Source organism: Tachysurus fulvidraco, chromosome 10 (genome assembly GCF_022655615.1).
Source record: "Tachysurus fulvidraco isolate hzauxx_2018 chromosome 10, HZAU_PFXX_2.0, whole genome shotgun sequence".
NCBI classification, from domain to species: Eukaryota; Metazoa; Chordata; class Actinopteri; order Siluriformes; family Bagridae; genus Tachysurus; species Tachysurus fulvidraco.
In genome coordinates this window covers 6,954,311-6,968,780 of record NC_062527.1, presented here as the reverse complement: position 1 = coordinate 6,968,780, position 14,470 = coordinate 6,954,311, and the positions used below count along the sequence as shown (strand labels likewise).

General features: G+C 39.8%; 1 protein-coding gene across 8 annotated transcripts in view; it reads right to left on the bottom strand.

Moving 5' to 3' along the window:
- LOC113659970 (AP-3 complex subunit beta-2) overlaps nt 1-14,470 on the bottom strand; it is a 40,932-nt gene that overhangs the window by 22,668 nt on the left and 3,794 nt on the right. For 4 of the 8 annotated variants that reach the window (XM_047820113.1, XM_027173088.2, XM_027173089.2 and 1 more), the window contains exon 2: nt 215-290. In XM_047820113.1, the coding sequence (XP_047676069.1) occupies nt 215-290 (76 nt within the window). Of the gene's footprint in view, nt 1-214; nt 291-11,786; nt 12,579-14,470 lie in introns of those variants that run through there. The other 4 variants (XM_027173086.2, XM_047820109.1, XM_047820111.1 and 1 more) reach the window with 3 other exon arrangements.

Sequence of the window (14,470 nt, the reverse complement as noted above, 5' to 3'; positions counted from 1 at the left end):
AATGTAAAATGACCATGGTGATTCAATTTGAGTGCTCCCTAAGAAAGTCATTTATCTAATAGAAAAGCTGACAATAACTCATATCACAGCCGTGATGAATTATAACCTATCCTACAGCCGGAAGCCAATACGCCTGACACTAACATGTGAACAGAATGACGCATGTTTTCACTTCTAGAGATTTTAAACGTTACTGGCAAACAGTAATACTCACTGCGACGATCCTTTTCATAGCCTCCAGCTTTAGAGAGTCCTTGTTGCTGTCCAACATCTCCTTCAAGTCATCATGCCTGAAAGCACAAAAAGCACATATCAGTTCAATCAGCCATAACATTAAAACCACTAACAGGTGACATGAATAACATTGATTGTCTTGTTACAGTGGCACCTGTCAAAGGGGTGGGCAAGAAATGGACAAGCATAAGGATCTGAACAACTTTGACAAGGAACACATTGTAATGTATAGACGATTGTATCAGAACATCTCCAAAACAACAGGTCCTCCTGGTATGCAGTAGTTAGTACCTATCAAAAGTGGACCAAAGAAGGACAATTATGCCTGGTAAGTTGTCGTAACTCAGAGCCCGTCTCCAAGTCGACACATCGCAGGGTGTCCTCCTCTCTTAGACTTTTTGGTTACTAAAGACTGTTTTAGTTAGACTTAACTGATAACTCTATAATTACTACAAAAAACACTGAGAAAACTCCACAGACCTGGATGAGAATGAGCAAACTTCTTTATTGTGGTCAATCAGCCAACAATCCTTTAAGAGAAATTGCCAAGTTGAAAGTAACAAATGAAAACCCCAAAAAGAGCATGTCATGCAAAAATCTATCAAAAACAGAAATCAATCAAAAGCAAAAACTCTCGCGACGTTCTTGCAAAAGTAAAAACACCCCCGCGACCCCCTGAAAATCTCCTCCATATATACCCTGGTGCTCCTAGGCGTCCCACCTGGTGACCTTCCTCACATCCACTTGTTTACCGACTTCGCCCGCTATGTTTTCACCAATTTCCCCTTATTTTTCCAGTACCTTTCACCCATATGCCCATTTATGGATTTTCCTCCCCAGTCTGTCGGGAACAATCTTAGAAAAAAGCTGAAAAAGTGAATGCTGGCTCTGACAGAAATGTGTCAGTACACACAGAGCATCACAGCTTGCTGTATTCAAGTGGATGTTATTTTGACACAGAGCACCTATCTTAATATTGTTACAGAGGAACTTCATCCCTTCATGCTAAAGGTATTCCCTAATTGAAGTGTCCTCTAATGCTTCCTGTCACACTGCAAAAATGGTTCTTGGATGGTTAGAGAAACATGATGAAGAACATGATGAGTTCAAAGTGTTACCAAATCTGTGCAGGACAAGCAAGTTTGATCCTTGGAGACTCCACCTCACATCTAACTGGAATTAAAGGATCTGCTGCTAACGTCTTGGTGCCAGATACCATAGCACACCGTCAGAGGTCTTGTGGAATCCATGCCTTGATAGCTTAGAGCTGTTTCAGCAGCACAAGGGAAACTTACACAACGTTAGGCATGTGGTTTTAAAGGTATGGCTGACATCCTAACCTTTCTTGCCCATCGTCAGGGTTCAAACAAATTTCTCACAAATTTCAAAACAAATTTCTCGAAGCACATTTTGGAGAAACCTATTGCTTTTTTAGTAATGAACAGAACCGGTGCTTTCATATTCACTCAGCAAGCCTGAATATGAGCCTGAACAGACAAAGTTGTTACTGAATTATTATCTCACAGCTGGAAAACAGAAAAACAATCATACCAATTTATCTCTTACACTGCTTTCTCTGACTCACTGTGAGTGTGTGTAAAAGTAGGTTTAAGGGTGGGGATGATGATGGTGATGATGATGATGGCAATGTTGATGATCAGAGCATTCATTAAGGAAGTCATTCAGAAGTGTGGTGCAAAAAGGCAAAAGCTGCTCCTTGCTGAAGTGATTATTTCAGTCTCCGAGGATGAATAGAGACATAAATGTGATTGATTCACTGTGCACTGAAGCGTGACACCTCAGACCATAATAAAGGAGAAAGAACCTCTTATGACAAGCAGACATGGTTAGATACTCAAGAGAACAATTGAGGCGATCGAAAGAGCTGTCAATAAGAAGGAAAATAAAAATGCTCTTCAATCATGGAAATAGACACCATTCAAGTGAGACGTTCAAGATAAATATAAGACAAAAATAGACTTTTGTTATAGCATTTTGTCATCCAGTTTGTGCACTGTGATGTTTGAACGATCGATCATTCGCTTACTGCTACTGTAGGTTCACAAAAGCAACATTCAGAAAACCTTTTTAAAGATATAAATATGGGTAACATATTAAAGGAAAAAAAACAGAGATTCTGAAGTGTCACTGCAAATCAGTAAATTTATTCTGATCTACGGTGTCTGGTCCCATCCACAGGACACAATTGTTCACTGTATGAGTTTGAAAATAATATGCTACAATGTTCTCAGTGAGCAGATCTCAACCCGGCTAAAGACCGCTAGGAGATTTTGGACTGAAATCTATGGTGCTCATGTTTCTAATACAGTTCCAGAGCCAGGGCACACAGAACCACACAGGCAGATCCAGAGTGACTTTCATTTATCTTGTTTATATACATGAAGGTTAAAGGCTTTGCTTGCGGCCCAGCAGTGGCAGACAGGAGGTGCTGGGATCTGAATTTATGATCTTCTATTCGGTCGTCCAATGTCTTAACCACTGAGTTACCACAGTTTAATACAGTTCAGTTCAGCTCACTGAGCTACCAAGCTTTTCTTTTAATTTGTCAACCCACAACTCACAATTCACAGAACACAGCCTAATATGTCATAACAGAAATGTACGTTCCCAAAGACCAAAAACATCATGTTATTTGTAGTCGGTGATTAACAGACAGAACAGCATGGTTCATGACTGTCTAAAATCAAAATGTGACGAGAGACAGCGAGAGACAGAGAGATGGGAGAGGAAAGAGGAAAGAAAAGAAAGAGTGATGAAGATCAGCCACTTATCACCGATAATGCTCGTTGAGTGAGCGTTTTAAAGGTTTGGTCACAAAGATCCGGATAAGTGAAAACCTTTACTCGCTTCTTCAAGCTTGCGCACCTGCATGCAAACCTTTATCTCTTGTCTCCATGGCTCCAAACCTACACATTATTTTAAGAGATTTTAAGGTAAAATCAATCGAAAGCTTCATAAATGTGGTCTGTTGATGCTAACTGAAATCACAAATCGGATTTTTCAGATATTTTTCACCACACTAATCTAAAATAGAGGAAAGTTCCCTAAGTGTATATGTTGTATGCCCCTTGATAAGTAGAACATAAAGAGAATGTATCTTTTTACATTTACTTTGCTCAGCATATGCAATCAAGGCCACAGCATGTCAGAGCTTCCTTGTGAATTTTGTCATGCCAAAGCTATGGCAACTCTACTTGGACTATTCTAGTAACTGCTTTCTGAGAAAAGTTTCTATAGCAACAGTATCTGAGTCAGTGCATTAGCAACAGGCAGGTGTTGAATGAAGACATCAACCCTGGACCCGACAAAGCTAAAAGACAAACAAACATTATAAGAAAAAGATGTCAGATGCTTAATGTCAGAGGTCCTAAAACTGAAACTGTCCTTGGTATAATACCTAAGTAGGAAGACTGCTATCTTCTACTTCCTGTTTTACCTACGCAGAATGGCTGTGGAAGTGTCTGCATGTTTCCAGCATGCTGAAGGTGATAATAACTTTCTTTCATCACCAGGTTTATTCGCTACAATTTCACACATGCTTTCGAAGATGTCTCCACATATGCTAAAGCTACAACTACTAATATTGCATGACATTGAAGGATTCCTTCATCTTCTATTCAGTGTGTTTTGTTAAACTGATGTGTAACTGATACCTCACTGAACCACAGCAGCTGACCTAATGTTAGAGACTTGGTACAGTACAAAGAGTAATTACATGCTTTTTGTTGTCATGGAAATGTCAGATTATGTCCCGCTCTCCACATTAACATACATTTGGTTTGGATTAGCCAGAGCAACAGGACATATGTTAGATGTTTCATTCATTTCAGCTGATTGTGTTTTTCGGTGATTACACCTAGCATTAATGCTACAGGTAAAGCAGACTTTTCTTGTAAAACTAGAAAGCTAAAGGGTTCTGTACTGGCAGAACACACTGGCAGGTGAATTGGCTATGCTAACCTGCTTCTAGGTGGAACTGAGTGTGTGTTCGTGCACTGGCATCGCACCCTGGATACACCTCAACCCTGTCCAGCGATTAGAGAATGCTAAGAAAATAAAGATAAATAAAATAAGGAACATATGAATATATATATATATATATATATATATATATATATATATATATATATATATATATATATATATATATATATACAAACTAGCACTAAACTTTTCTTTTAATAGCTGTCATTATCTATAGAGCATATGTGAGGGCATCTACATTGGCATGACAGAGGGGATCCAGAGGATGATGCACACGCTGAAAGATTTATTCTCTCATGAGAGGAGGATCAGAAAAGCTGCTCTGAACACACCTGATCTGACTAATCAGCTAAATAACAAGCCCCTGCTGAGAAGAGCTGTTAGCGTATGGAAAAGAACCTACTGCATGAGGTTCCTACTACATGCTTACTTTCATAGACGAAATAGATGTCACTGATGTTTACACTTGCATCAGATTATTGGGTGACTCCATGATTTATCATCATAACATCAGAGATAACATTTTTATTCTGTCCATTCTAATTATCTTCTCCTTCTAAGCAAATGAGCAGCATCATGGAAATGGCTATAAAAAATATATACATGACCTAGTTATTTTACCACAGTGAAGACAGAGAGCGAGAGAGAGAGAGAATGAGAGAGAGAGAGAGAGAGAGAGAGAGAAAGAGAGAGAGAGAGAGAGAGAGAGAGAGAGAGAGAGAGAGAGAGAATATCACATGCTTGCTCTAGTACATATGTGTCAAAGCTGAAAAGGTCTGATTATGTTATAATAAGAGATCCACAGGAATAACTAGAAAACATCAAGTTAAAATAAGTTTATATTACATCCCACACCTTTAAGCTGGTCAAAAAGGTACAAGACTGAGGATTAGAACATATTAAAAATTCTCCTTAGCTGTCCATATTAAGGTATGTCAGCCTTTCAGTTATTTATTTCTGTGACATCACACTAATATAAGTACTTAGAATTTTCCAACCACACAAGTCAGTTAGTCATCTAAATCCTGAGCATTAATAGTTTATTAATTGGTCGAGATGACAGAAGAAGCTAATCAAAAACAGTCACGCCGTTATTGTCTGTAAACGCCTGCTTTGTCTCACGACGCGCCTTGCTTCAGCACAGCTGTTGTTTCCACAGCAACGCAGAAAGCAATAAGGTGAAGTGAATAAATTCTTTGGCGTTTCACAGCTGTGAGGTGATGGCACGAAGAGGATGAGGAAGAACTGGTCACAACATGCACTCCTCTCTCTCGTTCATGTTCTGTCTCCCTCTGACTTGAATTAATACACACTCAGGTCCATAAGTGTTTGGACAGTGACAAGATTTTCAGGATTTTACCTGTCCTTGAATTTTCACATGCTCGAAAGTAATCAGAGGAAAAAACATAATTCTAAATATGTGGATTATATTTAACACAGCAAACCCCTTTCGCAGTCAGTGACTCCCTGAGGTCTGGAAGCCACAACCGTCACATGCAGAGTCGCCTCTCTTGAGGTGCTTTTGCTGCAGCTGACTTTGTTTGTGGGTCTTTCTGGGTTCAGTTTTATCTTCAGGAAGTTAAACGCACACTCTGTTGTGTTGAAGGTCATGTGACTGACTCTGCCATTTAAAATCATTTCATTTCTTTGCCTTAAGAAGCTCTTTTGTGGTATGTTTTGGGTCAGTATTCATCTTGTACTGTGAAGTAGTGTCCATCGGTTTTGCAGGATTTTACCAAATCTGAGCAAAAAGATCAGCTCTGTATACATTACACTTCATCTTTCTCCTTCTTTCAGCGGTCACACAATCAATAAACACCACTGACCCACTTCCACTGGCAGTCATGTACTGTAGACAAGACGATACTCCAACCTCCTCATGAGTGCTCTGGACTTGGCCAAATGTTGTAACAATGTTGAGCTTTCCAGTGTATTCCTTATTTTAAAGAATGTACCGAATTTGGTTATTCCTAAAGTTTCTGGTATTTCTCTGTTAGCTATGGGTTTTTTTTCACAATAATGGTGACTTGTTTGCTTGCATCAGCACCTCTTTGGAAAGAATATCAATTGCAATTTGAGTCCATTGAATCAACTCTACAATTATCATGAAACAAAGAGGGAACAAGCCACAGCTGACCTGAAACTGCTTATTAGTCAAATGTCTAATTACTTTTGAGCCTGTTAAAAGGGAAACACTTTTTTTTTTAAAGAAAAGAATTAAGTGTAATTCAATATATTTGTAACCAGTACAGTCTGTCGACAAAATGGAAATCAACTTATCGGACGATTACAATCAACAAACCAATGATTTCAGAATCATTCCCCACATTATTCTGTTCCAGATGTTAATTTGTAAACAGTTTGTTCTGTGTTGTTGTTTCTATTAGTAACAGTTCATACACAGGGATGTGTACAGCAGACACATAACAGAAACTAAAATTATTTTTAAAAAAGCATTGTTAAACAAAATTAAATGTCTAATCGGCATGTTCTCCCCGTGCCTCGGGGGTTTCCTCCGGGTACTCCGGTTTCCTCCCCTCGTCCAAAGACATGCATGGTGGGTTGATTGGCATCTCTGGAAAATTGTCTGTAGTGTGTGTTTGCGTGAGTAAATAAGAGTGTGTGTGCCCTGTGATGGGTTGGCACTCCGTCCAGGGTGTATCCTGCCTTAATGCCCGATGACGCCTGAGATAGGCACAGGCTCCCCGTGAACCGAGTAGTTAGGATAAGCGGTAGAAAGTGAATGAATGAATGAAACGTCTAATCGATGAAGTTTTGTATTAGGAGGCATTTAGTTAACATTTATGGAAGGAGCCTCGAGTGTCAGAATACAGCATTGAGTGTCGGAGTCACAGAGAGAGAGAGAGAGAGAGAAAGAGAGAGAGGATGGTGACTGTTCTATAAACTATAACAGAAAGTTACTTGTAACTCACATAAACTATAACATTAAATCTTAGTGTTAAATCTAACTGTTAATCATTGCAATTTGTTGTGCAATTTGTTGTTAATTAATAAATTAAACAGCGTAAATGTTTGCAAATCACTGTAGGATAAGTGGAAAAACACACCAGGACTGTGCAGTTATATGTAAATGATCACTGATGTTTATTATAAACTGTATAATATAAAATTTGTGTGAAGTCTCACATTGCTTTGGATTTCTGAGGAAAGAAATTGAATAACGTCAATGAGATCTTTGTGTGAGAAAGTAAGTTTGCAAGTAAGGTTTGTGTGTGTGTGTGTGTGTGTGTGTGTGTGTGTGTGTGTGTGTGTGTGTGTGTGTGTGTGTGTGTGTGTGTGTGTGTGTGTGTGTGTGTCCATGTGTGTGATTTTCCTCAACTGAAGTCGTTGTTTCAGCTTCAGTGAACACTTTTGGCTTCTACCTTTGAATAATGTGTGTGTGTGTGTGTGTGTGTGTGTGTGTGTGTGTGTGTGTGTGTGTGTGTGTGTGTGTGTGTGTGTGTGTGATGTCGTGACTAAGGAACACCTGAATGCTTCACAGTGAGGATACAGCAGTTGTGAGCTGCTGCACACTGTCATTGTCAGTTTCACTCACCACACATACACACACACACACACACACACACATACACAGTACGCGCACCCACACCCACACACACACACACACACACACACACACACAATGATTTCTGACAGATAAAGAGATGCAAGTCTAAGATGCAGTGATGATCAGGATTCTCTTAATCCCTGTTGATCTCAGTGGAGAAACAGAGGAGATCATTGAAATTGAGTATACGTATTTGACAGTGTTGTGTTTCTCAGAATATTTCAGTTTAAAACAAACATTCAGTAAAAAAGGTGTCCTTCCAGAGACGGGCATTTCACTTTCCTCCCTAATAAGGGTCCAGACAATACAATCTGTTCTGACTAAAAAAGAAAACTAGTTATAACATTTAAAAAAAATAAATAATCAGATCAGCAGTATCCTATAAGATATTAATTATTCACTTATTTACTTGTATTTAATGCAGTGTTTAACACCTTAGAGCATTCAAGTGAAAGAAATGAATAAAATCTGCACTGACCCTGTTTTATGTCACATCCTATTCTCTCGCAGATGGTGGAAAAAAGAATCAGTGGAAGTTGCACACCAAACGGAAGCACTGACATCGTACTAAATGATTTTTATATATTATTTCTATTACTTCCTGCTACTTTAGGGCATAAGAGTGCTTCTGTTGCTTTAAAGTTGCTTAGCTTCTGTGTGATTAATAAAAAAAAAATCAAATAGCTTTTAAAATGTTTGAGAAAAGCCAAATGGTTAATACTTCATTTATTGTGAATGTATGATATAGAGTACAGGGTGTGTACGTACATGTGTGTGCGTATGTGTGTGCGTATGTGTGTGATTGTGCCCTGTGCTGGATTAGACCCACGTCCATGGTGTCACCTGGAACAGGCTCCAGGTGTAGGATAAGTAGCACAGAATATGAATGAACTCGAATAATAACTCCTCGTCTTTCTTGGTGGAAATGGGTTTTTTTTTCTACTCAGAATGTCAGAAGTAAATATTCCAAGTGTCTTCAAGTAGCTTTCTGAATCAAGTCTGATAAAAGCGTCGAAATGGTTTTATTCAGATCCTTTGACACCAGTGTTTTTGTGCAGTCGGCAAAATAACAAAAGAGAGATTATGAAGAGATCTCCATGCACACAGTCAGAGCTACTGAGAAAAGAACAGATTTTAAAGGCGAGAGCTCATTTATCGCACTGCAGCTAAACTGTAACGTGTCCAAATTTAAAGTGTCTCCACATGAGAGCTGGAAAAAAAAACAAACATGAAAAATGTGGAAAAGGATAAAAAACTCTGTGGTGACAAAATGAGAGAGAGAGAGAGAGAATAAAAACTAGAAGGATGATCAAGTCTCAAATTGATCGAGCTTCTCTCTGTTCATGGCTTCACCTGCTTCTCGGTCCGGTGTAATTAGATCCATGCATAATTCAACGCCCCACGACGTCACACGCTCGAGCACAAGACCTGAAAGACCTGACAGCCACACGGCCCGCGGAGTCAGATTACTGATACTAACACTTTCCTGGATTCTTCAGTCACTGTGAAGTCTGTCACTCATCGAGTTACACAGTGCTCTCAACTTTCTTCTTAAGGATCCGAACGAAGGGTAAAAACAAGAACTTTAGGAACTAACAAGAGAAAGCTGTTGAGTTTTATAAACGCAGGCTGTCTGTACACTATGCTGATACAACAGGCGGAGCTCGACTCCAAGCTCGATTAATCTGCTCCATCTTTCTTTATTTCCCCACCTATTTTCAATAGCATTACTATCTTGTGTTGAGGATTTATCTTCTATCACTCACTAGAGATAATTATTTTTTTAAAAGATGTGATATGGTAAAGAATAGATATTAATTATTCATAAAAAAAAAACAGAACAAAACATTTTTTTTTACTTTAGATGTTTGCTGGAACATGGAGATTTACTAATGAGGCAGAGACTCGTGTGAGCTCATGTGCGAACCGCAATTAAATACACAATTATTTTTATCCAGGAGTGTTGGTCAGTTTAACGTTTACACTCGCTGAGACTTTCATACTCAGTGTGAGAGGTGTTAGGGTTGGAAATCATTTTCACAGAATGATAAACTAATCTAAAAATACTGTCACGGTGTTAATAAATGCTAATAAACACATCCATGTGAAAGCCTATATAACACAATCAGGAATCGTTCGTCGTTCTTCAAAAGGCATTTCTGACATTTCTTTTAGACTTTTCTGTACAATAAAGAAAAAGGAAGAGAAAGGTGAGAGAGCACGGCTGAGAGAAAAGGTGGTAGAAATTAGCAAGGCAGTGGGCTGCGCTCGTTCGCCAAAAATAGATTGTTGTTTGGTTTAATTGTGGTCAGCAATGGCATGATATGTTCTAGCTGTTTGAAAGCCACTGTGTATGATAAAGTGATACAGTTTACATTAGTGGATTTCAGTCAAAGAGTTTTTAGAAAAATAGAGAAATGGAGGTTGCTCACTGCAAAAAAAAAAAAAATTCTTAGCTTATCTTAAAAAAACTATTCAATACAGTCAGAACACTTTCAAATTTTTGTTAACAAACAAAATAAATGGTTAATATTATCCTTTTTTTATACCCATTTCAAGCTCAAAACTGTCTTGTATTGCAGATAATTTTACTAAATTTAGAAAAAACATAACATTGAGGTAATTGCACTGCAACAAAGAAAGTTATTTGCATGTGTTCCTGTGACTTTATTCTGACATTTTTATCAAGCTTATTTAAGTAGTAGATTAAATATGGTACAGTGAGCATGATCAATTCATAGTATTAAATTTAGGTAACTGAAACATTTATGGTGGGAAGAATAGAACAGAAGTAATAATGTCAGTTGTGAAACACCAGCATCGTGTTTCAGCTTAGGCCTGAGCTTGGTGTTAGATTTTATTCGACGCTTTAAAAATATCTGATCAAATCGTGGTGGATGAACGAAAAGTAACTGTGTTAAAGTGACTCGGTTTAATCACGTGAAACCGATGTAAGCATTTAAATGAAGTAAATTCAACCAGCTTTTATTCCGGTGCATGTCCGATCTTACATCATGACATCATTATCCCATGTTAAGAATGCCTCTTGCCTCAGCACCACACTAACTAGCTGGGGGGCTTGAGTAAAGGATAAAAAACAACATAAACATTTTTTAAAGACTATATGAAGCAAAACTGAATCTAAAGAGTTGTCCTTTTCCCTATAATAAAAACAGCACATGAGCCAATCAGCATCTGTGTAGGCGTTTTAAACTTTCTGACATTAACTGAAACTGAATCTAAAAGCCCCGCCCCTTCCCCATTTCATTTTAGTAGTGTTCTGGTCGGTCCATGAACGATCCTCATGTTCTCGCTTTATATTAAGGTAAAAGGAGAAGGTTTGGAGACTAAAAAATGGTTTAAGAAACTAGTCCTCATCGAGAAAGGACACGTCTGGTCGAGAGTAATGGCTGTGAGTGACCCAAATGAAGCCAAGCGTGCCAAAACTTTTGCAGACGTCTTTCTCTGTCTCCTTACTTAACATTTATTAAAATGAATGTGTGCCTGTTATGTGAGGCTTTAATGCTGCTCCTTTGTGTTCCTTTACCCTAGGTAGTAAGCGTTTACAGTGGCGAGGAAGTCGTTTGAGATCGGAAGTTTAAATATCGATATCGATCTCTCGTGAAGACAAATTGAAGAAAACATCCATCCAGAAGTTCAGTAAAGAAAGGATTACTGCAGATTAATAAACTTTTTGCTCCAAAAGCAATTATTTTTACCTATTGTAGGTTAAGAAAGATGAACATGTACTGCATTACTGATGTTGTAGTATAAAATGACACACATTAATATTTAAACTGCAGTCAGAGATGACATGTTTTTGTTTTACTTTTTATATATCACTGAACTGCTCATTGCCTGTAAACACTTGACTGTACAATCACTCAAAATTTCCAGCTCTAGTTAATCGCAGTAGTCTGTAGGACCTGTGTGGCGTGTGTGATCCTGCAATGCTCAGTGCATCTGTATGTGTCCTTACCGCAGGGGTTGCGTCTGAGCACTGGGGAGCCCTTCCTCTTGAGTGCCTCCCCCCTCTCCTGCATCACCTCCTCCTCCTCCGGCTGTGCTGGAAGTACGGAGGTGGCGTAGCTCCTCTGGCTGCACAGCATTGTACCAGTTCTGCAGCCCACCATCTGGGGTGAGCACAGGGCTACGCGCTTCCTCGTGGCCCTGCGCTACCCCCTGCACCGTCTTCACCATGTTCACGGCATTAGCCGGCAGCTGGAGCAGCTTCTGCATCGGGGTCATCTTCATTGGTGATGTTAGGAGTGGAGTTCTGATTTGCTTACAAACCTTTTTGAGACTCGCATGAGCAGCAGCAACAATCACCCAAGGCGTTAGGTATACACACACCTCAACAGTTGCTCAAAGTGCCACCTGTAGGATCTGCAAACGTGGCAGCTGAAGACAGCAGCTCATTGACTTTGGGGGAATAAAATCCTCAGTGACCTGTCTGCTGGCCAGCCTTCCTCTGTGTCCTGATGCAAGGTTTCTGGAGTGAGATATTTCTGTAGAAAAATATCCCAAAACTCCCAAACCTCCAGAGTGAAAGGCAGAGAGATGCTGCGGCTGCTGCTGCTGCTGTTGTGCTCAATCAATCCTCTTCTTCACATGTCAGGGAAGTGAAGGATCTCCCTGCTTAGTGCGGACGTCTGGCGGAGAGGAACGACGATGTGTCGTGAGTCTCTCTTGGGAGAAAAGCTATTCTCTGTCTGCTCGGAGGCAACCGCATGTGAGCGCAGCCTAGAGATCTCACAGGTCTGCTCTGCCCCCTCCGCCCCAGCCACGTTAGCACACCCCTCCCTTCTACTCTCCTCTTACAACACTATCACACTGTATCTCTCTTTCTCCCTCTCCCTCCCTCCCTCCCTCCCTCCCTCTCTCAGTCTCTCTTTTCTTCAACATATTTCCTCTCGCGTTTCTCATTCATTCATCTCCATTTTTATTTCTCTGTATACACACGCACACACACACCACACTCTCTTTCTGTCCATGTCACTGTCTCTCTTTTCTCTGCCCCTCCCTTTTTTCGTACTCGCAATGACATGACTCAGCTCTAGCAGATCTGTTCAGAATCATCTGCCTGATGCCTCCGTGTTTTATTAAGAAACACAAACAGTGCGGCTGAACGGCAAAAAATGAGCACTGCTCAACATTAGCGCAAATAGAGGATTGATTCCTGATACAAGAAAGCAATTTCAGCACACACACATACACACAATCCTATCTCTCAGTGAATAGAGTATACATCACCCTGTACTGCATTCTGAACTGTAGGTGGCACCAAATTAAAAAATTAAAAAAGGAAAACACATCCCCAGCAGCTGACACTGTTCTGATATGAAAGACTTCCCTACATCATTAATACTCCACTCTCTTCTTTCAGTACATTTGTGCTCCATTTTATACCAGACCCCTTTTACAAGCACATCGGTTCGCACTGCACACACTTTTCACAGATAGGTGTGGAACTCACACAGAGGGCTAGAGACAAGAGAAGCAACAGACCAACACTGTCATGTACACTGCATAACACGCACTGCATAACACACGCTGCAGAACGCACTGCACAACACCACCCGAGAGAGAGAGAGAGAGAGAGAGAGAGAGAGAGAGAGAGAGAGAGAGAGAGAGAGAGAGAGAGAGAGAGAGAGAGAGAGAGAGAGAGAGAAAGAGAGAGAGACAGAGTTATGCCACAAGTAAGGACCGGCAAAGAATCCTGTTTTAATCAGTCGGGGAATATGAATCTCATTTGTTGATTACAGATGGAAATACAGTGCAGTTCGTCCAGTCAGGCTTAAAAGGGTGTGTTGCTAAGGCAACAGCATCAGAGGATTTCTCATTGTCCATGTTTGCTTTGGAAGCAGTAAAACAGCCATCTATCTTCACACACACACACACACACACACACACACACACACACACACACACACACACACACACAGAAACACAGCAATGGGGTGCCAATATAAAACTCCAATTAACCAGCAGAGGAACATCTCTTGTTAAAGGCAAAGCTGGCCTCCAAACAACACAGTCAGAATCTAATAACATAATTTTCCTACTTTTGCCATGGCACCAACTGTACGATGCTACATGTGTAACTACACTCAGAGCTGATGTCTTTTCCTGGAGAACACAAAATAAATTAATAAATGTGCATTCGTCCTGCACTCTAAAAAACATAAAAATTAATCGTGGACAAATTGTTATCCCAAGCACCAGGACAAGCAGGTGTCATATACTGTATGTGTCCAGGCTTTGCCATTAATTTGTCATTTATAATTCCTATTCAGTCAGTATACTGATGTAGTGGTCAACAGAGTTTCTTTTCTCTTGTACAATAACCAAAAAAAGAGAAAAGGTCTTGCATTTAATCGCACCTCCACTAAGTTTGTGAATCTTGCTGCTTGATATACTACGCTAACCAGCTAACCACAGCTAGTTAAAGCTGAGCCTAGATAACCAAGGACTGGAAAAACACTTTGGAGCTTTCTCTTGTCCAGTGATTAAACTAATGTCCTGAATGTCCAAATTTGTCCATTCTAACCCATATGACTACTCGACTGTCTTTCTACCACTGTATTCTGACTTTTGCTAAATACGTTTTCTTGGTCTACAGGTTGAAGTAATTACTGTAAGAATTTACAGTTCATGCTGTAG